Source organism: Maylandia zebra, linkage group LG6 (assembly GCF_041146795.1).
Source record: "Maylandia zebra isolate NMK-2024a linkage group LG6, Mzebra_GT3a, whole genome shotgun sequence".
Taxonomy (NCBI): Eukaryota; Metazoa; Chordata; class Actinopteri; order Cichliformes; family Cichlidae; genus Maylandia; species Maylandia zebra.
The window spans coordinates 24,939,893-24,965,340 of NC_135172.1; the positions used below are offsets into that span (position 1 = coordinate 24,939,893).

Below are 25,448 nucleotides of genomic sequence, written 5' to 3' on the forward strand. Positions count from 1 at the left end.
AATTGGTTTATGGTTAGGTATAGGGTAAGGGTTGGGTAATCATTAAAAAAAAAAAAAAAAAGCATTATGTCAATTAGATGTCCCCACAAGATATGACCCAATGTGTGTGTGTGCATTTGGAGGGTTGACTGCACCAGTCAGACTGCACCTCTGCTAGCTGTGATCAATAGTAATGACTAATGATTCTTGTCACCATCAATCTGTGTGTGTGTGTGTGTGTGTGTGTGTGTGTGTGTGTCCATATATCCAAAGTTCTGATGTGTGATCAATAGTGCAGTCAGCAGTCGACCACAGCAGAGGAGGGCGAGTAACCTCCACTAATGGGATGCATCGCAGCATAAACAGCGCAGATGGGACTCTGGGTTTGTGATCACATTATACTGATGAAATGGAAACACTGTGAAGGTATTACGGCTTTAACACAACTGTTATTACTTCAAATCCATATACAGTACATCCTGTTTGAGAAGTTTTCAGCAGAGCAGGAAACACCGCTGTGTGCAATCTAAAGCATTTACCATTTAAACAGAAAATCTATAGCGGATAACCTGCAAGGGCATCCACTGCAATTTAACTGCTTTATCCTGATCTAAATGCATGTTTCAAACCAGCAACGCTTTGACATGGGGTCCCACTGCAACTTGAGCAAATCGTACTGGTTAGAGCATCTGTCAAGACTGAACAATCAAACCCCAACTACACTACCGCCAAGGACATCCACCTTCAGAGAGAGGGAGGCTCTAAAGATCTTCCCGTCTGTAAAACCTCTGCATCAGCAGCATTAACATCAGCTGGTAAATAACTTAACAAGCTCTTTGTTAAGTGCAATCAAGAGTTCAGAGATTTAATTAAGCTACAGAAAAAAATGCAAACGGCTCAAAGTTTCTCTTCTTTTACCCATTTAAAGTTCTTTTACATCTAACTCTTAATCCATGTACGGACCACAGAGCTGAATTTCAGCTTGTGTGACTCACCATACAAGCTGCCTGTACGGCCTCAGACACGCTCCCAGCATTGGGCTCACACCAGAAGATGTGACAGTCGAAACGATGGCCGCCAGCGTCCATGATGAAGGCAAACGTGTGCACGTCACGCCCAACGCCCATGAAGGACAGGAAGCGAACACGACACTCTACCAGCACATCCTCTTCATCCTGCGGACAGAAAGTCTGAACTCTTTAGGCATTAGGTATTAAAGAGCTCACTCTCATCAGTAATTTATTTAAACAGCTACAAACAGCAGCTGGGCTGTTCAAGCTGAACGCCGTGACTTCTTCACACACACGGGAGTGGAGTTTCTGTGTGAGCTGCGATTCATCGCTCGGGTCAGCGGCTTATTTTCTCTCGCTCCAGAATGCAAGGTGTGTGTTTTTTCAGCATTTTTCTAGAGTAACACATTGAAATAAACAGTAATCTTTCTGATGAGGTCTGAAAAGGTTGTGCTCATTGGAGCCCTTCCTGGAGAGCAGTCTCTTCTATATGTGTCTCCAGAGGTCAGGAGACCAGTCGGGGCTCTTTTATAGGATCAAATAATAATAATAATGAAACCAAATGTAAAGCAAAGTTTCACACAGTGTGATTACAAACTGCTGCTTATGCAACGAGGCGCGGTATATCAGCCTTGGCCAACACCGACAGAGGCAAATCCAGGTTTGCATGAGTTAAAATATTTCGACTTTGGTGGCAGCTTAGCTTCATGCTGCTGTTGGTTCTTCAGTCAATCCTGGAGAAAAGCAAAGTGAAGTCAAGTGTGAAAAGTGTCCACCATTATGGGGTTTTTCTGTTTCTCACGTAAGTCATGAATGCAAAAGACGCCTTTTCCTGTTCCGACCAGCAACCAATCAGCAGTCCACATACACACACACCGTCACTCATTTTGATCTGTGTTGGTTTGTGGAGGATGGTGTATGTGTAGGTTGCACACCCCGTTTGCATATGCTCTACATAATCAAATATGCACGCAAACACGATACTATAAATCAAACATTAGGGGGGAATATTCGCGAGTTTCCAACCGACTTCACGCGAGTAAAACGAGGCAAAACTTTGCTTGGTGTTTGGTGTGACTGCATCATAAGAGCTCAACAACATCAGACCTGTCTGACCTCGTCTTTGCTGATGGTGACCGTAGCGTCGGCTACATTGAGGGCCACCGGAGTCCAGTCGTCTCTGCTGGAAGAACCGATCAGACTGTCTATAGCTCCATTCAGTATATCCATGCCTGATGTAGAAGGTGATAAAACAAAACATTTGAATTAAATAAACATTCAGAATCAACATTAACATTTCATCACTCTGTGTGTATGTGTCACACCAACCTATCGGTCTGGCCACAGGCATCATCCCAAGATAGAGCACCTGAAACTTCTGAACCAGCTCCGTCTTTGGTGTGGGGAACTCTGCTGAGGAGAATTCAACACACATTTGAATTGGTGCTCATAAGAATACATAACATAAAGTACACTGAACTGCACCACGATTTTACAATAGAGGGTGTATTAAAATTAAAAAAATAAAATAAAAAATCATTTTAAAAGGCTATTTTTTAAATTTTAAATATACATTGCCTAAATTATACATTTTACATATGAATCTTCATCCAGATGTACGGCATGTGTCCATATGATGGTCGGACTTGCCTCATGCGAGCATGTTGTTATGCTACATACCAGCAACAATGTGAAACTCACGAATCGCCTCTTTCTCACAGTACATGTTTCGATCGTTACCGGTGAACGACTGTGGAATTAAAGAGTGCTCGCGCTTTAATATTTGAACTGGTATCTTTGAGTGTTTGCTGCCATCATAAATAAATAATCTCCAAATGTAGTGTTAAATATTTTAAACAAGACTTCTGTTGAAATATGTCACAGTAGACTAGAAACACATGTTTTCTTACATCGTAAAAGTTATTGTCAGTAACCACAGCGGTTCTATTTGAGAAGCTGACATGAGCAGACCAGTCAGAGTGTGTGTGTGTGTGTGTGTGTGTGTGTGTGTGTGTGTGTGTGTGTGTGTGTGTGTGTGTGTGTGTGTGTGTGTGTGTACACACAGTGATTAGTTCAGCACAGCTAACGTCGTCTCTCTTAGAAAGACTGACAGGTGACAGGAAATAACAGAGTGAGTTATGACAGGAAGCGGATGCTCGTCGTCACATCTCTCATTAAACTGACTGAAAAACAGAGGCACAGAGTCTATTTTTACCATCTGTCGGACATTTAAAAAATTTTTTTTAAACTTCCTCCTTTTTTGTAAATCTAAAGGTGAGATGATGAACTGCACTGCACCACAAACCTCTAAATCTGTCAAGTGGAAAGAACTGCTAGGCAACCTGTGGCGTTTTTGATCGTTACTATCACACTTGGTGCAGGTTTCTCTCTAGTGCACTGATTGAAAGTTGGTAGGCGTGAAGCATGAGGAGCAGTAGCAGCACTGGTCGAATGATGGAGAAGGAGGCAGCAAATTTTATGAAAAAGAAAACGCATTAAACCCCTGTCAAAATTCAAGGCTGCAATAATAAATCTCTCCTAAATCATCTTGTTATAAATTCTCATTAACTAAAAAGGACATTACGATAAAAAGCCAGCTATTTTCTGACACATTCAGTCTCCCAAATGGCCAGTTTGGACGCATCTTCAGTGCCACAGAAATGATAACTCCCCGTGCGTCTATTGACGCAAGACAGTTGTCACATTTACTCCCTCTTACACACACAGACAGACAAGGAGTTGCTTTGTGTAATGTATGAAGCCTACCTTGTAAAGGGAGATCGAGTCCTGCCTGCATCCTGTCATGGAGGGAGCCTCCTGCCATCGCTTTGGCATTCTTTCTCTCTGTCATTATCTGGAGGAGAGGCAGGGAGGGTTAGAGAGGGAAGCAAAAAGAAGATACAGAAGTATGAGGAAATGGCATGTAAAAGAAAAAAAAGCCAAAGTGATATGCCGTGACAGAGACACAGGGGAGGAGAGCGAAGAGACAAAGCCGAAAAACAACAGAACGTGTGAGAGTGCAGGAGGATGGGTGAGAGAGGGAGATGAAAGCATAAACACGAAACCCTGGAAATGCTTCACCCTTGATACTGTCATGCTGTCTTCTCATTTCACCTGAAGAGCACAGAAGTGCACTCACACAGACACACACAAATTAAGCAGGTCACACTCCTCTCTCCAACACAGTGATAGCCTTTTCTCCCGAGCAACACACACGACGCTCACGAAGCAAGTAAACTGCTTCACCCATTGCTTTCACAAACCCCACTTAAAAACATCAAACGTATGTTGTCGTTTTTGTTTTTTTTTATGCTGGATTAACAGGGTTCTTACACATTTTTCAGGTACTTTTTAAGCACTTTCAAAGTCCATTTTTAAGCTTTTCCAGCACATTACCAAAAATAATAAAAAAATAAAATAAAATAATGCATGTTTCACTTTGCATCACCTCAGTAAGACCATGTAAAAATTAAAATAAATAATCTCAGGTCGACTTAAATGTCCTTTGTTCCCCTTTTGTAAAAACAGAAAAATGCACCACACAAAAATACTGAATAAGGAAATGGTTGCCTTATATGCGTATAGTGCAGAAACTCAAAAAAGACATCAAGTTGTTAGAGATATTCATCTCCACTTGAAAAAAAAACAACCTCACAAAACAAGAAAACTGCACCAAACGTCACAATAATACACAGCAATTGTAATTGCAGAGAAATACTGCATTTATTTTGGTCATTTCATTTTCAAGCAAGAAGCTCACCCTTTTTGAACGGAAAGACAAAACAAGTGAACTGGAAGGGGAAAAGGAGAAAAGGAAAAACGATGCTGACAGATGCAGAAAAGGATCGATCAAATGGCGAGAAACAACTCAGAGCTCATTAAGGGAATGTTGTTGGAATTCAATAACTTTAAGCGTAAAAACACTGAAATGCAGGCACAAAAGCAACAAGACAAAATACATGAAGACCTGCAGCTCCAAGAAATCCAGAGTAGAAATACGCAGTTAGAAGACAAGCACAAAGAAGTACAACAGAGAAATGCAGACATGCACAAGGACAAGCTGATACACAAGGCAGCATCCAAACAACTCAAAGACAAGCTTGAAGAAAAACAAGCAACATTAGAACAGGTGGAACAAAGATGCAACAAACTTGAGAAGCAAAGCACCGAAACAATCGATGAGTTGAGAACCCTCATCCTGGAGAAAAAAAGCGCTCGTGGAAAAGTGCATGGAAAAGAAGAAAAAAATGCTTCGGCTTGTTCCGGAGGAAGGACGCTACTGCTTCCTCACCTGATGCAGCCTCGTCTTGCTCCACCTCTGTTCACCCCCCCAACCAGTCCCGGCAGTTGACTGCCCCCTCCTGAGCCTGGTGCTGCCGGAGGTTTCTGCCCGTTTAAAGGCAGTTTTTCCTCCCCACTGTCACCTAGTGCGTGCTCAGAGGGGATTGTTGGGGTTTTCTCTCCTCTACCTTGTTTCCTGATTTACTTGTTAACTTTTCGTTCTTACCTCGTTTTAGCTTGTTTCTTTATTTACTTGTTTAACTTTTTCTTTATTGACTTGCTTGTTTAACTTTTTTTAAACTTGTGTAACAAAATAATAAACCAATTGCATTAATCCTTCGAGTATTTTTCATCTAATCTTGACAGAATTTTTCCAAAACATTTTCAAACATTCAGATCTGTCTTTTATTTTCTTCTAAATGGTGAACTAAAAACTCTGGAACAAGGTTTGAAACACTGAAACTGTTTCAGCTGAAACCGGCAAAGTCATGCGTGTGTGTGTGAGACTCACAGAGGACACTGTGTCACTAGTTAGGTCATCATGTTTGGGCTCAATCACTCCAAAATTATTTAGGCCAAATCTTTAAAACGGTGTCATTGCATACACATTTGCAATTCATTCAATCGCACAAATGCAGAAATTATTATTTGCAGTATCTCATCTGATTTATTGTGAGAATGTCATGACCAAAAATGGGGACAAAAGCGTTTAATCGTTTATAAGAAGAGGTCAGAAATATAAGTGCTGACATCAGTAGTGTCCACAGGAACCTCTCAATCTCAGCTAAAAGCTCATGTAAACCATTTCTGCAACCACCAAACAAAGCAAAGACACCAAACAGTTAAAAGAGCAGTTACCTCACCATGAAAGGTAAGGTAAGATCCATCTTTTGATTTATGATTTTCTGGAATTAAATGTGAACTGAAATTTTTTTTTTTTAAAAGGTGTTATATGCTATAAAATACTTTTAAATAAATTAGGTGAGGAAAATTAAAGATCCAATTTTTCTATGTTTGAGTCACAGTAACTTAGAGTTACTACAGTTTCAAGCACCACATCTGACATTCAAGCACTTTTCAAACCTTGAAAGGACAATATTACAATTCAAGCGTATTCAAGGATTTCAAGCACCCGTAGGAACCCTGGATTAAAGACTTCAATCAAAATAAATCTTTATTAGCAACCAATTCTTCTTTTCTTATCAGTTTTCTATAAAACAGACCGACTAGGGGGAAAATAAAATGTTGTTGTTAGATGTTGTTAGATCGGGTGTGATGAATATGGAGGGGGAGGAATGGCTCCTCTACATTTTCAGCTAAAAACACTTCAGAGGCGAGCATTAGTTAAACCTTCTGAAAAATAAAATATTTTCATCTCGACTGCATATAAATGAAGAAATCATTCGAAGGTCTTTTCAGACGCTGAATATAAAGTTCGCCTTTTAATGAGGACAGTCCATTAACTAAACGTTCAAAGCAGACAACAAACACGCAGTCTGAATACTGCCCTTTCAGCCCTGTTTGAATTCACCTGTATTCATCAAACACAGCAGAGAAAGCTTGCTGGTAACTGTGTTTGGGAGTGTGCTTTGACTGTGTGATGGATGTTAAATAAGATAAAGCACTGCAGCATTTCTTCAGCACCATGACTACAGATTAATTTTTTTGCTTTATGGGTTTTAAGATGAGCTTGCGTGCTGAATAATTTTGTGCTTTTAAAAACATAATAAAAAAAATTAAAATCCATCAACACTACATTTTCTTCTCTGTGAGCCTTTATGTTGAGTGAAAGGGAAAACATTTGTCCAACTACTTGGCTAGCTTCATCACATCCGTCTGCCAAAATCCCAAAGTTAGCCTCCTGTGTCTGGAACCTCCTCCGGCCTGAACAACTCACCCGGGAGCAGATCTCGTGCAGGCTGGTGGCGATGGCTTTGGCTGGTGTGTCACAGCGGAACACATGACATTTCAGGATCCTGGTGTTTTTATCCCTCGCCACATATGCAAAGTCCCTGAGAAGAGGAAAACACAGAGTTGCTTTACAAAAAAAAACAAACACACAGTCACAAATGGAGATGAGGTTTGCTGGACGAGTTTGGTGCTACTTGGAGAAATTTTAAAACAAAAATGTGTGTGTCTACTTTTGAGACTGACAGGTCTTTGAGACAGATGAGAGATGAAGTGACCTTTTGTAGCGGGATGAATATAGGACGGACACATGCACACACACGCAGAGACGACAATGGACCCCAAAGATCAATAGAGCAGCGTGATGCAAGAGGGAGTTGAATAGAGTAACAGCAGGAAAGAACTTTCCCCTGGGCCCACTGGAGCCGAAAACAATTTAACTCAGCTGAACAGAAGGAACGGAGAATAAAAAGGAGGAGGGAAAGAGATGGGATGGAGAGAGGGATGAAGACACAGGATACTTTAAAAAGAAATGTAGCTGCAGCAAATTAAACCAGAGCATCACACACACACAGACACACACAAAGACATAAGCCAATGTAAATAACTCCCTTCAGGCTGTGTTTCAATATGAGATGTAATAGTCAAACAAGGCCTGAGGGCTAACAGGATTCCTGGACGCAGATTCTCAGGGACGTTCTCCACGAGACATTCCTATTTACGTACGTATGTGTGTGTGTGTGTGTGTGTGTGTGTGTGTGTGTGTGTGTGTGTGTGTGTGTGTGTGTGTGTAACAAAGTTAAAAAAAAAAAAATACTTGTAGACAGACAAGGACAGGGGATGTGACCTTCATTTCCTCCATGTCTGAATGCATGCACGCAGTGGTACAGAGTACATCAAGAGCCACTTTCAAGATGAAAGAAAATGAGACGGAGAGAGGAAATTAAACAATAAAATGATGTAGAGGTACTCTACAGGAGGAGCATTGCAGACTGAAAAGGAAGGAATGCGTTTACCTCTCTCTGTATCCAAGGAAGCAAAGAAGGAAAGGAAGACAGGTTAGTGGGAGGGAAAAAAAAAAGGGGGAGAGAAAAAAAATCCATCGCACCAGTGAGCGTTATTGCCGGGTGACAAAAGGTTGCAAAGAGATGCACTTTCACATAGAAAATTAACCTTGAGTGACATATTCACTTCTCCTGCCGTCTCCTTCTCTAACAGAGTTTTAGTGGCGGTACGGTAAAATGCACGTATATATGCACACAGATCTCAGCAGCACTGCAGGTGATCTTAAATGCAGAGTTACTCTGAGCTAAAATTATATATGGAATATAAAGGAAAAGAGAGAAAATGGATGAAGAGAGGGACTCGGGGTGACGGAGAAGTCAGGTTGTGAACAGTTAGCCTGCTGAAGGCTTGCATATCCTTAAAAGACATAACGAAAGAAGCTTTTTTTAAGCCACATAAAAAAATTAATTAAAAAAAAAAAAAAACCTAGAGCAAGAGAGTGGGTGACTCGAAAAAGGAAGGAGAGAAAATTGGAAGTGAATTGTAACAATGTACAAGATAAAGATAAAAGCCTAAAGACGAGAGCAGAATAAAAGACCCCGAGATGAGAAGAACATAAAAGTCAAAGGAGGATTGGAGAGAGAGGGGGCGGGAGAGAGAGTGGGAATGATGTCTCATTTCTAATATAATCTTATCATCATGCCAACGCCCCTGAAAATGTCAAGGTTGCTGTGAGGATGTGTAATCGGTGGTGATAATGAGTTTCGCAGCACATGAAGAGAGGGCTCTGGGGGCTACGGTTCCAGTGCTGACACAACCACTTCACAGGGGTGTGTGACACAGAGAGAGGCAGAGAGAGGGGAAAATCCCAGCTCTGTGCAGGTTTCAATACAATCCACATGCTCACAGACCGTGACTCGTACAAACAAAAGAAAAACTGGGCTAAAAAACAACAACAACAAAAAACAACTTGCATAAACTTACACCAGCATGTAGTCGTTAATTTAAAATCTAAACTGGAGTTCATTTTTGCTGACACACTGAAAAAATTCTTATCTTGCATTTTTAATCAAACACGAATTACACTGTTTGGAGCTTCTCGCTGTTTTTTAAAAATCCATTTTAACACGAAATAAAAGCTTCTTAATTAAACTTCTGCACCTAAACAGACCCTTAACAAGACGAGCCTCACCTGTAATCACCTCCATTACATGTCAGAAGGGCTCTTTTGAAAGAGCGTGAGAGTAAACAAGTATTTTTCCTTAAAAAAAAAACAAAAAAACAAACTGTAGTGATAAGCACCTCCAATTACACACATCTCACAAAAAAGAAAAAAGAAAAAAAAAAACACCCTCCAAAAGGCCTCTCATCTGTGGTTTCTCCTCCTTTTCTTTGTACTTTAAACATAAGAGCAGGAGTGATGCTTCCAAAAGTGAGGATGAGGTGTTTAAATGTACTTACAGGGTCTGTCGTCCTATCCTGGCAGGTAATCCTGTGACCGGCAGGCGTATTTACAGACTCACACCATCAATTTCTGGTGATACCGAACTGCACTGCACGCGCGCTCTCCTCAACCTGTCTGCTCCACACCCTGTGAGCACTAACCATGCCTCCCCCTCTGGCAGCCTCATTCCCCTCTCCCTCTCTCCTGCCAGATCCCCCTCCCTCTGACCACCTCCTCTTCTCCTCCTCCCTTTGCTGCAGCCCACTGTTCAGACTATCCAGCCATATGTGACAGATCCCAATAAAGTATTTGGAGAGGGGGAAAAATTGCTTGTGGTCCATGTGGTGGAGGGATTTTCAGCTTCATTATACGGAATAACATCGACACCTGCGCGATTACGACTGCGTGGTTGTGAATGAAAGAAGAGAGACGCACCCTCAAGGCAACAGGATTGTGAGGTTCTGCATATTCCAAAAAGCTTTTAGCCTCATCCCGTCTCCTGAGTACACTCGTCATCGCGCGCACGTGTGTGCCAGCTCTTATTATACAGTAAGCACCAACTGTTTCAGTCCCCAGTCACCCGGCTGTGCCTCATAACCTACATTCTGCAGTGTGCATGCTGCAGCAGTGCACAGCGTCCTCTGCTGGTTGCCCATGGCTTAATTTTAACCTTCATATGCCCAGAAAAAGGCTCCTTTTCTTTTAATATTTATCTCATTCTTACTTCGGGAAGCTCAAACCAAGAAGCTGCCGGGTACAGTGACAGCATGATGTCAGTGAAGCCCAGCCAAGCTGCGGTGAAAGCAAGGGACAGACAGTCAGGTGGGGATTTGTGGTGAAAGAGAATAAAGGCCACTCTCTGTGTCATCCTCGACTTTGTAGTGATGAATTAATCTGACATTAGCTCCCCTTCATCAATCACCAACTCCCCCTCTTCTCCACGTTAACTCTGCCACCTGTCTGCTTGCCCTCATTTGTTCCCATGACCTTTCACTGAGCGAGTGTTTTAAATTCGCCATCGACTTATAAGCCGAAGCGTTGAAACGCTAAACAACAAAAGGATGCTGACATCAATGAGTCAGGACCCAGATTACCGCTAAATATACAGAAATCTCTCTGAACATTTACAATCCAGGGAATTGATTTTGAGCACAGTGTGAGACGTGCTTTTATACGCACTGTAAATTATTCACGGAGACGAGAAAAAGAAAGTCAAATTTAAGGGAAAAATAAAAACAAACAAAAAACCCACTAACCTGCCATTGTCCCGGCCAACGCCCCAAACTCGGATGCTCGCGATTGGCTGAGAATGAAGCACGCTGCGGTCCATGGGGTCGACTAGGTTCAACATATTATTCTCCAGCATGAGGTACATGTCCTTCCCCTGGGCACACAAACACACACAAATCCTTCAGAGCTCATCATAAAAATATGCAATCCTTATTTCCTGCAGCGAGAGTCACAGCAAAAATATAAAAAAAACGAAACAACAGTCCTTTAAATGCCAGCGGCTTTCAGTACAACTGTTGCATATATTTATTTATCCGTGTGTACATGTGTGTCCCTGTGAGCTCTCTAGCTTTGAAGGTCTCTAAATAAATTATAAAACCCTAGAAAGAGGGTGCTGGGAGATGAAAGGTTATTAAAAGAGGGATCGAGCCCTCTCTGTCCATTCTGTCGCTTCATATTAAATAAAAGCGCACCGCAGAGAATTCATAGCACTGCTCTACTTCCCCATATTTCAGGAGGCATTTATCCACGCTAACTGATGCTGCTCCTTTCTTTCTTTTACGCTTTTCTTCCGATTCATCTTCCTAAGCATTCCCCTCCTCTCTTTCTAATAGCTGCAAACACGATGCTCTTTATTTTAAACAGGAGAGTCTTCATCACCTCTCCCCAGATGCCAACGGTGTCCCGGATGTCGTTCTTGCAGTAGGACAGCTGTCGGATGCAGTTGTTAACAGCGACGCTGCTCTTTCCAGGAGCCAAGTCCTCCTCGGCCATCTCCACCCAACCCAGAGAGCGCACGGCGAAACACTGAAAGAAATGCACACAACAGATGATCACACCATCATACACAACAAATACAAAGAAAACAAGGAAGTGGAAGAGCATCCAAGATTTGAAGGACTAAAAAGTTGAAATTTCTTTTAGGAATCACGGATCCCTTGGCAGCTCCGAACCGTGACGCTCACACGTGTTGGGTATATTCTCCTTCCAGCAATGTCATTCCTTATTAATGCCGTTTTGTCACTATGGGGCATAAGGTTTACAAAGTTTTAGAGCTACCAGCAGCTGGTTTGCCGTTACTTTTTTTCTTACCTCCTCTCAACACTAGTGCTGAATGTCCTGTATTTGTACAGGACACAGTTTGTTCTACATCTTGCATCACTTTAATATATTTTCTAAGCTCCTCTAAGCTTGCTGTAATGGACAATGAATGGTTCAGGTGTATGGATCATTCTCAAGAGCAGGCTCTGTTGGTAAATACGCTGCGCTTGCCTTTAGCAGTTGTGGCTTGTGTGGAAGAGTGAGCCATGCAGGGTTAGTCTCAGGGTCAGTCTTCTGCCTGTCCACATGTTGATGCAATCTGCTGCTACTCTGTCTTACCAGTTGATTTTGAATCAGAGAAAAGAGGGAAAAAAGCACTCTGAAGAACAACTGAGACTAAAAGCTATTAAGTGAAGAGCATTAATTTAATAGCAAAAAAGTAAAGTAACTTTTTTGTACACAGACAGCAAGTTTAAAGGTCATATGTCCCTGTTACCTTTAACGGTAGCGTCACTTTGTTTAAAACGACACATGAGATTGGAAACTTGTAACCTCTTAAAGATGAAACCAAACAAACAAACAACAGAAAAGATGAAGAAAACAGAAGAAAGTTAAAGACAAAGAGAGGAGTGAGACCAGTCCCTCTGCTCTCATAAAGTATTCATTTGATTTCTGCAGTCCGTTCAGAAAGCACTCTGCACTCTATATAGGTCAGGGAGGGAGACGGAGACCGTCACAGTTAAACTGACTCGTGGCAAGTTTGTTCTAATGCAGTCATGTTTCCACTCATGCTAGGCTGAAACTGCTTTAGAGTGAGATCTAATACGTAATTAACTTCTTCTTTTGTAGGCAGAAAAATGATCACTCCAATCTTAAAAGAGCAATGGCTGATTTGCTTCTCTGTAACATGTGAGTGTGCGAGCGTGTTGCCATATCAAAAGCCTGAGCTGCAGGCATGTGTTTGTGTCTGGTCTTCATCACAGTGTCACTGCTGCCTAAGGACTGAAGGCTGGGACACCAACCAACCCACTGAGTTTTAACTCTGATGAGCCAAACACATCTCGAACCTTTTTCAGAACTTTAACAATTAATAATAATATTACTACTACTATTAATAATAATAGTAATAATACCACCACCATCAGGGGAATCAGAAGCAACAGTGGGTACAAAAAAAAGACCAAATGAGGAAAAAAGTTGGGAACTAAAACAAAATTGAAATCCTCCTACATCTTAGTCTGCTGACGGTTCTCATCTATGACCGGTTTCATGATGTCACCAAGATGCCTAGCAAAGCTAAAATGACCCATTTGTTGTATTTATGCACATGTAACACTTTGTAAAAGTATCGTATCATTTTCATTTCACTACTGTAAAATCTAATTTAGCAAATCTTTTGATATATCCAATTTATATTGATATTTGTAGGTTCAATATTACATTACAACACATCACTTCACACATGACCTTAAGAAGGGACTATATCAAAAGTTCAATGATAAATAACTCCATAAATGTACATAAGGCAATGTATCTTGGGCATGTATCAGTGTGTTTAATTCATGGCAAATTATTAAACAACCAATCACCTGCAAGAAAAGTGCTCATAAAATTAAATGAAATTTTCTTCTCTCAATCTATCAAAATAAGGGATGATATGTAAAAACTGTCATATGTCTTATAAATACCTCACGAAACTGGGTGGGAAATGAAAAAAAAACAAAACAAAACAAAAAAAACTTATACAGTATATATATATGATAGTGTGCAAATACCAACATGCATAGGTACATGCATAAATGTAATGAATGTGTACAAGTTTTTGTGCTTTGTTGTCCGTACATTTTGTGGTTGTTGTGGATTGTGTTCATTTATTTTAGTCTCACTGGAATTTGCTGCAGCTTATGACAGAATGCAGTGGGTGTGAGTAACACTGCAATTTAAAATTTAACTTATGGCCCAAGGTGACCTTTTGCAAATGAATGCCACCCTCCACAGTAGTAAGTTTTACTGAGCCTGAGACTCCTTAAAGGCTTAAATGTCTCATTTGAATTTCTGGTTTGGATGCTTAAAGAGGGTCCACCACTGCACACTTGTATTTTCCTCTTCCACCACTGGGGGGCAAGCTTTCTCTTCTTTCAACAACAGCAGCAGATCATGAGTGCTGGAAAGCCGAGTGTAACTTTAACCATTTAAAGGAACTTTAGACACTGAAAAAATTGAAGTACTTTTATAAAAAAGTAGCGTGTTTGGCACTTAAATTCTAAAATGATCTTTTAACCTACTTCATACCATTTTTTTTTTTTTTTTTTTAAATATAGAGGCAACAGCTACATAACAACCTCACCTGATTCAGCCTGTCCTGTGTCTAAGACCACACATTATAAAGACATTCGAAGGCCAGTGCGTAATGCTGACCTTCATGTATATAAAGTTTAGAAAAAGGGTTTTACCTTTGCCTCGGGGTCACTGTTAATACTGCTGGATTCTTCTTCTTCTGCTGCTGGACGGCTCCTGAAAATAGTTTAAACATAAGAGAACTATTAGCTGCTTTGTTAGCAAGGTTTCTGTCTGATGTGTGAATTTACAGAAGCTACAAGCAGGCGATACACTAGCAGAACATGGACCCTTTTCCTGAAGAGAGGATCTAACTGGCTGCTTTGGCTGAACCTGTTACACTTTAATTAAATACAATCTCCAAGAAACAAAGAAGAGATTAAAATACAGGACAATCTGTTTAATAACTGCAGCTCTGGAGGCTTTCAGAGATTCATGCACAGAAGCTGGATGGATTTGTGTGTCTTCTGTATTTTACCTTAGCTTGAGTGACGCGTAGCGAAGCGTAGCACCCTCAAACTCTTTCAGACTGGGGTCCGGGTTCACTGTGGCTGCCTGCAGATCCTGATGCACATATGTGAAAATCATAGCAAAATAAGCCTCTGTATCCAGCAGGGGTTCCACCCTAGAGCATCTTTTACACATGCAACCTGGAATACTGTATGAGAATATAAACCGATTGTGTCTTCTGTCACTGAAACACTCTCCTGAATTAAAAAAACAAAACAAAACTGAATGATCCAACAGGAGTAAGTGCAGCCAGATAAGATCCTGATGAAGACATCCAGATTTAACAACAAGAAGATGAGCTGGCATTATCCTTTTAATGTTAATATGGATGTTCCTTATGGATTCCTACTGTTTAAAAAAAAAAAAAAAAAATTACTCTATCTTCTCGTGTGGTTGTATTTCTTCCTCAGTCCTCCTAAAAAAAAGATCATTTTCACAGGCTTGCTGGTCATTTTGCTCCAGCGAGATATGTGGCAATGTCCAAAAATATTACCGCTATAAACTGAAACACCTATGTGTACCCGTCATAAAATTCATGGGGTACAAGCTCCTGTGGTAGAGGCGCTACAAGACACGAAATAGATGTAAATTCTGACCCTTCAGCGTGAATGCCAGCATGCATCCAAGTGTGGAGCGAATGCTGCTGCCGGATGGATAAATGGCATTGGTGTGTTATGTGTAATGGGGCATGCTGCATTCAGAAAGAAAAAGGTTTATGTGGTATGTACACACACTGGTGTGTGTGACTACGCAGTCAGATCTGTGCCACCAGAACAGAAAGATGAAAATATATTACTGGCGTATGTAAAGAAAGAAACAACCTAATGTGTCGCTGGAGTGGAGTAAACAGACATGTTCTTACACATCAGGCATGATCAGAGGCTGCGGTTTGTGCAGATATTTTTATGTTAAAGCATCAGCCACGCATGCTTTTTGCCCAGGCAGTGAACTTTAGCACAGGATGTATAAATGCACACACTCAAAAAGCTGGTGAGGTTAGACCAAGAACAAGACTCACTGACACCGAGTGCATTATACTTGCCTTCCACATTTCACTATCAATTTTTCCGCCAAATTCACTCCACACCTGTTTCTATATTTGGCGTTAAGACACAAACACACACACACACAGTGGCGGGTCAAGGATTGAGAGTCAAAGGTTGGGTGGAGAGGGGGGCAAGGGGATAAAGACAGAACAATGTTGTTAGCTAACCAGCTTACTCTACACTCAGACGGTGTTGCAATAACGAGCAAAGCAGCAAAACATTTCCTAAATAAAAGTAAAAGGGCCAAGAAGAGTCCAACGGGACTTTCCGGGTTTTCCCCGATTTGTTTTGCTCCCATTGAACATTCACCTCGCTACTGAGAATCTGTCGATTCTTGATTAGTAGAATGTAAGCGACACAAACATACAGGACCCATCAGCAAGTGTTTAGACCGTGACACCATTTCTGTTGTTTTCAAGCTTTACTACAGCACAAAGATACAGTAATTACACTGAAAGTGTGCAAAGAGATGACAAAAAGTAGAAAAAGACATCAATATAACTAGAAAATCATTATAAAAGTCACACTACTAAAAGCTATAATACTAGATGTTATAGTGACTGCAGCTGATGTCCAATGACCACCACTTGTTCCCAGTCTTTGCCCCTTGAAAGCTTACTAGGAGCTCTCTTCTGAACTGAGGGGTGAGTCTCTGGTTGTCAAATGTTGTCTTTATGGGGGAAAGCATGCTGAAGTACAAGGTTAAATCAGTGTCAGAGTCCAAACACTTATTGACTGCTCTATATATGATACAAGGAGTCAAATACAGTAATATACACGTACGGGTGCAGAGGAATTATTTACAGAACTAAGAAAAAAGTGAAAAAAGATGCTACAAGTCTGAGGGCAGATTGGGACTCCTACCTTTTCCTCATCTTCGTGACGCTGAGAGCGACACTCTTGATCCACACCCTGCAGAGACGTGGAGCGCGGCTAAAGAGACATCAGAGAGAGAAATGATGAGACTCTGTTTAGTGACATCCTGCTGCACCATGTTGGTCCGTCTGCCATTTTAGCTTTTGTGCAGCTGGGTGATACTCGAGCAGTCTGGAGGTCGATCGCATCAGATGGATGTGCCAGAATCAGATTGAGGCACATCCATCTGTCAACATCAGTCCATTCTCACTGGATCGATATTTTATCTACATGGGGCTGCTCTCTATCCATCTCCTTTCCTCTCTACATTTCCACCTATCATTCTACATGATTGACTGATTGATCGGCTCAGTGTTCTTGTATTCTGCTACCAGACTGGAGTGTTAACAGTGCTCTCCCTCTCACTCCCTTTGCCCAGCTGCCTACATTTAAATAAAACTATATTGAAACCCAGACAAATGCACTGCGCCGTTTAAAACTGGCACATGGAAGCGTGAAAATAACTCTTGCAAACCGCGATGAACATCACAGACTCCTGTGAAGTACAATGTAACACAAAAACGACGGTGGCTTACAAAGTAACAGCTGTTCACAAATCCACATGTGGGGAGTGTGGGCTCGTGAGTGGACAGAGGCTCCACTGAGCTGTCAGAGGTGGTGCTGCCCGAGCGAGTCGACCCCCTGAAGAAGATCTCGGCCTGGCATGACTGTAAGCACATGGAAACACAGAGGTATTAAAAAAATAAAGACACACTGTTTAATCCATATTTATTGGAGTCAACAATGATTAATGGATTCAAGAAATCCATTTTTCCCCATCTTGTTTAGGGAAATGCTCGTCATTTGCACTTGACAGAATTACTGTCGGCAGCACCGACTGGTCCTCATGTCAGTTGCATAAATACAAATTGTAAAAATACCTGTTCATGAAAACTCACAGCAGCATTAAGTACAAGTCATGTACATATTATTCTGAGAACAGCAGCACAGAGTGCTTAATTCACTTCCAACACAGGTGTTATTACAGTTTTCCTCATAATTATTCTGTGCTGTGTGCGCTTTTGTTGATTTATGCTAATCCAAAGCTCAAAATAAACATTTTCATTTTAACCGCTGTGACATTTCCAGTTTTATTAATGCTTAGCTGTTATTAAGAGTTGAGGAGTTTCATTATCAACTAAATTGCATTGTAGCCAGTAATAGATACACTACCTTCACTGCATTAAAGTTTGACTTTATTACTTTGTTTTTAAATCAAATTGTTTGACTGCATTACTTTCCCTTCATCTCTTCATGTATGCTGTGAGCTGATTGCCTTCGTCAGAATCTATTCTCAACTACAAAAAGAAAGGTGTGCTGTGGTATCTGGCACCAAGATGTTAGCAACACATCCTTTAAGTCCTGTAAGTTGTGTGAGGTGGGGCATCTGTGGATCGGACTCATTTCTCAAGCAAATCCTACAGATGCTAAATTAGATTGAAATCTGGGGAATTTGAAGGCGGGGTCAACACTTTAGACTCGTTGTTGTGCTTCTCAAACCATTCCTGAATCATTTTTGCTGAAAGAGGCCATAGCCACCAGGAAAGACCGTTTCCATGAGAGTGTGCACATGGTCTGCAGTAACGATTAGGTAGGTGGTACGTGTCAAATTAACATCCACAGTGGTCATAATGTGAAGTCTGATGCATGTCCCTCACCTCGTGGTCTGGAGTGGGTGAGGGGCTGAGTGAGCCCAGGGAAGGTTTACGTGGTGTTGAGGCTGAGTGGTCACCCAGGGCCGTGGACTCCATCTGTCCAGGGGGTTGTGGATGAGTGGCGGGCCGTTCCCACTGAGTGGTGCCTGTAGGAATGTGCCAGTAGTAGATACCAGCCATGTCTGTAATCTTTTTCCATCCTGGAGGCAGGTCGGGGTCTGTCTGGAATGACTGCTCGCTCCAAATATCTGGTGGAAGAAAATTGTGAATGGATGGATGGAGGGTGTAGGGCCATCATTCTCCTGCTCCGTTTCCCCCAAAACTTCCCGTCTCTGTGGCTGTTTTTGCACCATACAGTTAATTCAAAGTGAACCCACATTGAGCTACGTCAACAGCTGAGCTGGATTACCGGCATCTGCTGCACCTGTCCCTTTTAACCAACCATATCTCCATGTGCACAAGAACGCCTGTAAAGCACTTCTGTAGCATTTGTTAAACAAAGCCCTACACACTTTTTAAATGAAAGATATCACACGGGCAAAAAAAAAAAAAAGAAAAAAATATCAAACACAGATATCAGGATTTCTCTTACATCTAAAGCAGCTGAGACACTTTCTCAATGAGCGACCCACTCAGTACTTAAAACATATTACAGTTTATTCAGCGTGACACAAATGAGGAATTGTTCTTCACTGGCCCTGGTAATTGTGTTAGCTTCTTCACTGAACCCTGTTTTAGAGAAATGTGCCGCTTGATTTCCATGGGTGTGTGATCCGTTGTTCTTCAATTTAACCTTAAACTCCTTGTAGTACCAAATTATCCTACCTATGGTATCTTGGAGCTTCTAACAGTAGAATGGGAGGCAGAGCCTTCCGTTATCAGGCTTGTGGACCATCTACCAGTCTAAATTCAGAGACATCCTCTTTTCAACTCAAAACTTTCAGGTGACCCCGATCTCTCAGTTATGCTGTTATAGGCTCCCAAAGCAATAGGACTTCCTGCGAGCATTTCCTCTCCACCCACCATTAAATTGTGTCTCATCTCTCCCATAGTGGTGACGTTTTCCCCTTCACATTTTTATACATTGGAAAGCTATAGGTTAAATATGATCAAAGCAACATAGTAGTTAAACTTCATACACAAAGCTGTTCATTGTTCGATATACAGCCTAATGAAGTGGAAAGAAGAGGGGCAATACTCAGTAACAGTAAAGTGCATAGAATTAAATACTCATGAAACCCTGTGGAGAAGGCAGGATTAGGACCCAGACGCAGGACTCATGAGACAAGAAATGACCTCAAAACAGCTTTAATGGTTGAGTCTTCCTTAAATACCCCAAAAAAACCCAAAACCCCTAAACAGGAGCCAAGAATACAAATCCAGGACTATAAGGAAGCACACACACAAAAAAAAAAAAAAAGAGAGCACATAGTATAGGGGACGACAATAAATACACACATGGTAATGAGAGAAAAGGAAACAGGTGGGAAATACAGCAGCAACAAATCAAGAATAACGAGACAGGGGAAGTAAAACTAGAGACAAGAGACAAAAGACTACCAAAGTAAGACAAGGACTAACAGATGGCAGACTCACACATGTGAAAATGACATAGAAATACCAGAAATATGGACAGAAGACTGAAGAAACAGAATGAGAACAGAAACAGGGATTAACAAACTAGTGAAGGAACTAAAGACACAGATAACAAGAATTTCATGAGAACCTAAAAAAAGCAGAATTACCATCATAAACAGAAGGCTACAGAGCTTGACGGCTACAGAGCTTAAGGACTTGAACTGGAACAAAGAAGTAACACGAAAGGGAACTCGTATCAGCAATAAGGAAAAAAAAGAACCATAAACCTTTAGAAATACCAGAAAGCCAGATTATCAACAATACAGAACAAAGAACTCTAATACACAGAAAACCTTAACATCAAAATCCCAGGTCCCAGACATAAGATAACACAGACTCCATATTGACTGATCATGGTTATGCGTGCACCATCACCACAAATGTCTCTTTGTCTAATTTCAACCAGAAATAAACTTTTCTGAGTGCTGTACGGGCTTAGTAAAGTTAATTTGTTTTTTAAATGAGCTTATAAATAAAGTGCTGTACTAATAAAATGAATAAATCAGAGCAAGAAAATACAGAAAAAAGTAAGACAAGGAAAAAAAAAAGTAAAAAAAAGTGTCAAAAGCTCAAAGGATGTGTTTTACAGGGGGCTTTAAACATGTCAAGTGTTGGTGAGGTCCTAATGGTGAAGAGGCGACTGTTCCAAAGTTGAGATGCAACTACAGCAAACGTCTCATCTGTGCTTTAGTCTGCTTCTCAGAATGTATGCATGTGCAGATTTATGTGAAAATTAAACTTTCCTCCACCAACAGAACACAACATCAGCAAACAGAGCAGATGTCTGTTAGCATAATTTATTGGGCAGTGATATATTTAGAGGAGCTACAGCTGTTACCTTGAAAACACATGTGCGCACACAAACACACACTCTGTGGAGATGGAGTACTTAAATTAATTTTTCTTCACTCTTGGACTAAAAGTCATCTCATGTGAAGGTTGCAGTTTCCTGGCAGCATGCACATGCACGTGCACACGCACGCACGCACGCACACACACACACACACACACACACACACACACACACAGTGAAGTATTGATGGGATCTTTGTGTTCCTGTGTGGAGATGATGTCGTGGCAGACGTAGTAAAGACGATCCCAAACTCTGTTGGGGGTGTAGCAACTCATAAAAGTGATATAAGCTCCAAGGGGCCGGTCAGCTGGTGCTGCATGTATTTATGTACGTTTGTGTGATTGCAAGGCGTTCTTGAACTGCTGACCATGCTGATGAAACGCAGCGAGTGGGCCCGTTGCCACGACAGCAGGCCATATGTCATTGTGACAACGGGGTCGGGCCAGACTGTGATGGCACTCAGACACACATGCGTGCACACACAAGTTATTAAGACTCTCAAAGAGCATAAATCATAGAAAATATAGAAAAACGCACTCGCTGGGAGATAAGGACATCCTTTAGGGTGGTGCACTGACTGCTGGGAGTTGGAGTCTTTTGAGAATGAAAAATAGGTCAGAGCAAATAAAACTACAAGAGAGAGAATCTGAGCGTCTCCATCTGCTTTGAGCGAGAGGAAAGATGGTGACTTAGAATGGGTGCCAGCATGAGATGACTACTGGATGTGGATTAATGCATCTGCATAAACAAAATTAGAGAGAAACACTGAAAGAGAAAAGAGAGGAGATCTCTGGCTGGAAAGGTCTGAGGGCTACACAATGACTCAAAGTTATCAGTGTCACTCTCGGCAACGGATGTGGCAAGTAAGGAAACGGCATTAGGAGACTTGGTGTGCTTGCACAGATACTGTTAAAGTGCACCTACGCAGCTGGTGGAAATGGGGACCTACGTAGCAGTTAGCCTGTGATAGCCTCGGTTAGCATGCAGCTGCATGCCAGAGTACAGTTGAGCAGGGGGAGGGGGAGAGCTGCAAGCTTCTGGAGCAAAACACATACAGACACCACACCACACATGCACACCAGCATTGACATATTAACACAGCATGAACCAACCAGACTGTTTCTGCAGATGATGTCATTACAGAAATAAACTTCATCCCCATGTAGGAAGACACAGACACATGCATGCTCAGACAGCATTGAAACTCAAAGACAACAGTCCAGCTTCCGGCCAACTCTGTAAAAATGCACCTACCCTCGTAATTGACAATCACAATGGCCAGCATGTAGTCTTTTCCCAGCATCATAGTTAGCTAGCTGCCTCTCATACAGCAAAACCCAATGCTGTAACCAAAGAGAGAAGCCCAGACAGAGATGGAAAGAGAGAGAAGGAAGCAGAGATCAGAGTGAGGGGGACACCGCAGCAGAGGGGGTGAGGAGACCAAGAAGGGAGGGAGAGAGAGAGGAAGGGAAAGAGAGAGAAAGAGAAAGAGAGAGAGAGGAGGGGGGACAAATCAAGGCAGAGAGGTAGAGAAAACATGACGTGACGAGAGAGGCAGTAGGAAAAAAAAATGGGGAGAAAGAGTGAATGAGAGGAGGAGCAAAAAAAAAAAAAAGGATGGAGAGCCTGCGACTGAGGAAAACAGGAGTGAAAGACAAACATTTATACGGGGGGGGGGGGGGGGGGGGGGGGGGCTGTTTCCCCCTGCAGGCGAGCTGTGTTTGCTGCTTGTCTCTCCCCTCTCTATCTAGAGCATCAGCCACATCAACAAGAAGACAAAACAAAACAAAAGAAAAAAAAAAAAAGCTCTACCCTCCCTTTCCTGTTCAAAACCAAACATGCAGCCGGGGCACATGGAAGGAGGCTAAAATGTGGCACAGTCATCCTTATCGAATTTCTAGGTTTATTATTTTCTCCCTCTTTTTCAGCCTCTCTTGGTTGTCCTGGCAACCTCCAAATCGGCTTTTATTCAGCATCTCATCCAGTGGAGGTGCGAGGACGAGGTGGGTCAGAGAGGTAGAAAGACATGTAACCGTCTCAAACACACTTTGAGCATCACGCGTTGCTTTTTGGCACTAATCACCATTCAGTTATACTGTGCTTGAGTTAAGGGACCAACCTGGCCGAACACTGGTGTACATGTAGTTGTCCCCTGTCACCACAGCCAGTAACTGTTTCCTACAATGGTTGGGCAATGGTTGTTGGTCCTTTAGCTTAGCTACTAGCTTGAGTCAGAACAGAGCAGGAACTTTAATTTTGTTTGCTCTTTGTGGTGAACTCCACTGTTCTCCACTGCTGCTCTAATCAGCATTGGTTTTTGGACAGACTACACAGTTGCATGTCCCAAAATACTTCAACTACCTACACAAACTATCATGAATGCTGCACCATGAAATCTGTTTTACAGCACAGGATGTTATGTGATAATGTTAGACTTCTATAAATAGGGCTTGAAGGACCCTCTTAGACTCTGTATGCAGAGTGTGTGTGTGTTTTGACACCTTTGTGGGAAAACAGGGTCATACCAACCCTCTAGCCCACAATCCCCACAGAGGAATCTATCACACTGCTGGGAAAACAACACAGATTTGTCAACGTGAGTTTGACAAAAGCAGATAGGGGGCACTACAGTATGGGCAACTAGGAGTTGGACAGATACACTATACTGCCAAAAGTACTCTCTCATCTGCCTTCACACGCACATGAACTTGAGTGAAATCCCATTCTTAAATCATAGGGTTTAATATGACGTCAGCTCACCCTTTGCAGCTATAACAGCTTCAACTCTTCTGGGAAGGCTTTCCGGAGGTTTAGGAGTGTATTTCCGGGAATCTTTTCACTATTCTTCCAGAAGCACATTTGTGACACTGAGAAGGCCTGGCTCGCAGTCTCTATTCTAATTCATCCCAAAGGTGTTCTATCAGGTTGAGGTCAGGTCTCTTTGCAGGGCAGTCAGACTCGCTCATCCATGTATTTATGGACCTTGCTTTGTGCACTGGTGTGCAGTCATGTTGGAACAGGAAGGGATCATCATCAAACTGTTCCCACAAATTTTGGAGCATGAAATTGTCCTAATGCAGTCAGGGAAGTACCGTTTTCCTGGAAATAGCTAAACCCAGAGTCATGCGTCAGATTGTCAGACAGAGAAGCATGATTCGTCAGTCTAGCAAACACGTCTCCACTGCTCTACAGTGCAGTGGTCGCATGCTTTACACCACTGCTTGGTGATGTAAGGCTCGGATGCAGCTGCTCATTCATGGAAACTCATTCAATGAAGCTGTCTAGTCACTGTATTTCAGCCAAGCTGAAGCCCACATGAAGTTTAGTGGTCCTGCGACCTCTGCACACTATATGCTTCAGCATCCGCTGACTCCAGTCTGGGATTTTACGTGGCCTACCCCTCATGGCCGAGTTGCTGTCGTTCCTAATCGCTTTCACTTTGTTATAATACCACTAACAGCTGACAGTGGAATATTTAGTAGCAAGGAAATGTCACAACCAGACTTGTTGCACAGGTGGCATCCTGTCATGATACCATCCTGGAATTCATGTAGCGCCTGAGACCGACCCATTCTTTCACAATGTTTGTATAAGCAGTCTGCATGCCAAGGTGCTTGATTATATAGGCCTGCGGGGATGAAAGTGACATATACAATTTAACTAGTCATTTGCTTCCTTACTGAAGCAAATGACTACACACATCATGGTCCTGGTTCTCTTTTTTAAATGACATTGCAAATAAGCAAAGATGGATCTGAAAGACTGTTACTTTCGTTTATTAATTTTCTGTATAGAAACAGGTATGTAATATGAACAGTGCCATACACGCCAGCATTTATAGCCTTAGCTAATTTGCGATGCACATCCCTAGATGGGCTTTTATACACAATGAAATCCTGGACAAATGAACACATGAAAATGTAATCCTGAAATCCAGACAACACGACAGTAAAACTGTAAAAATGCAAGCTGCTGGTATTCCAACTTGTAGAGAAATGAGTTACACAGATGCTCAGAGCTTTCAACTTGAGACTGTGAGTCATCAGAAAGCCAAAAAAAAAAAAAAAAAAAAAAAAAAAAAAAAGCAGCAGTACAACTCACAGACTCAGAAAGACGGCACTGTTTACAGCCGAGACCACAGCCTCTTCTTTCTGTTAATCTGGAGGCTTTGTTTATATGACAAGCTATGAGGAACACTAAAGTGCCCATATGGTTATGTTGCAGGACCGGCTGCTGTTCTGCAGGAGCACGGATGTGTTTTGCTCGTCTTACACTAAACCACAAGTTTTAAGTGCCCAGAGAAAAACTCCATACCCAGATTTTAACATAACGCTGGCAAAGAACAACAGTGAACTGAAGAGACCTGCAGACGTAGCCAACATGCAAATACAAGAAAGCAAGAGACCCGCAACAGATGGAGACTCTCAAACTCTAAATATCACGCAAAAGTTTATCCTCACAGCTTTGTAACAATGAATAATAACAATATTAATAATAGTTCATTAGATGGCAAAACTGAGTAGCTGTTTGCAATCTAAACAATACCATTTTTCCCAGATATTTTATATCTAAAGGTTTAAACAGAGAAATTATCTA

General features: G+C 41.8%; 1 protein-coding gene across 5 annotated transcripts in view; it reads right to left on the reverse strand.

Moving 5' to 3' along the window:
* Positions 1-25,448, reverse strand: part of apbb2b (amyloid beta (A4) precursor protein-binding, family B, member 2b) — a 57,931-nt gene that overhangs the window by 4,624 nt on the left and 27,859 nt on the right. For 2 of the 5 annotated variants that reach the window (XM_076884917.1, XM_076884918.1), the window contains exons 5-16: positions 18,365-18,609; positions 17,243-17,374; positions 16,656-16,724; positions 14,714-14,799; positions 14,352-14,412; positions 11,518-11,664; positions 10,884-11,011; positions 7,168-7,282; positions 3,756-3,843; positions 2,319-2,402; positions 2,106-2,221; positions 975-1,154 (exon numbers count right to left, since the gene is read on the reverse strand). In XM_076884917.1, the coding sequence (XP_076741032.1) occupies positions 975-1,154; positions 2,106-2,221; positions 2,319-2,402; positions 3,756-3,843; positions 7,168-7,282; positions 10,884-11,011; positions 11,518-11,664; positions 14,352-14,412; positions 14,714-14,799; positions 16,656-16,724; positions 17,243-17,374; positions 18,365-18,609 (1,451 nt within the window). Of the gene's footprint in view, positions 1-974; positions 1,155-2,105; positions 2,222-2,318; positions 2,403-3,755; positions 3,844-7,167; positions 7,283-9,644; positions 9,784-10,883; positions 11,012-11,517; positions 11,665-14,351; positions 14,413-14,713; positions 14,800-16,655; positions 16,725-17,242; positions 17,375-18,364; positions 18,610-22,106; positions 22,366-25,448 lie in introns of those variants that run through there. The other 3 variants (XM_076884920.1, XM_076884919.1, XM_076884921.1) reach the window with 3 other exon arrangements.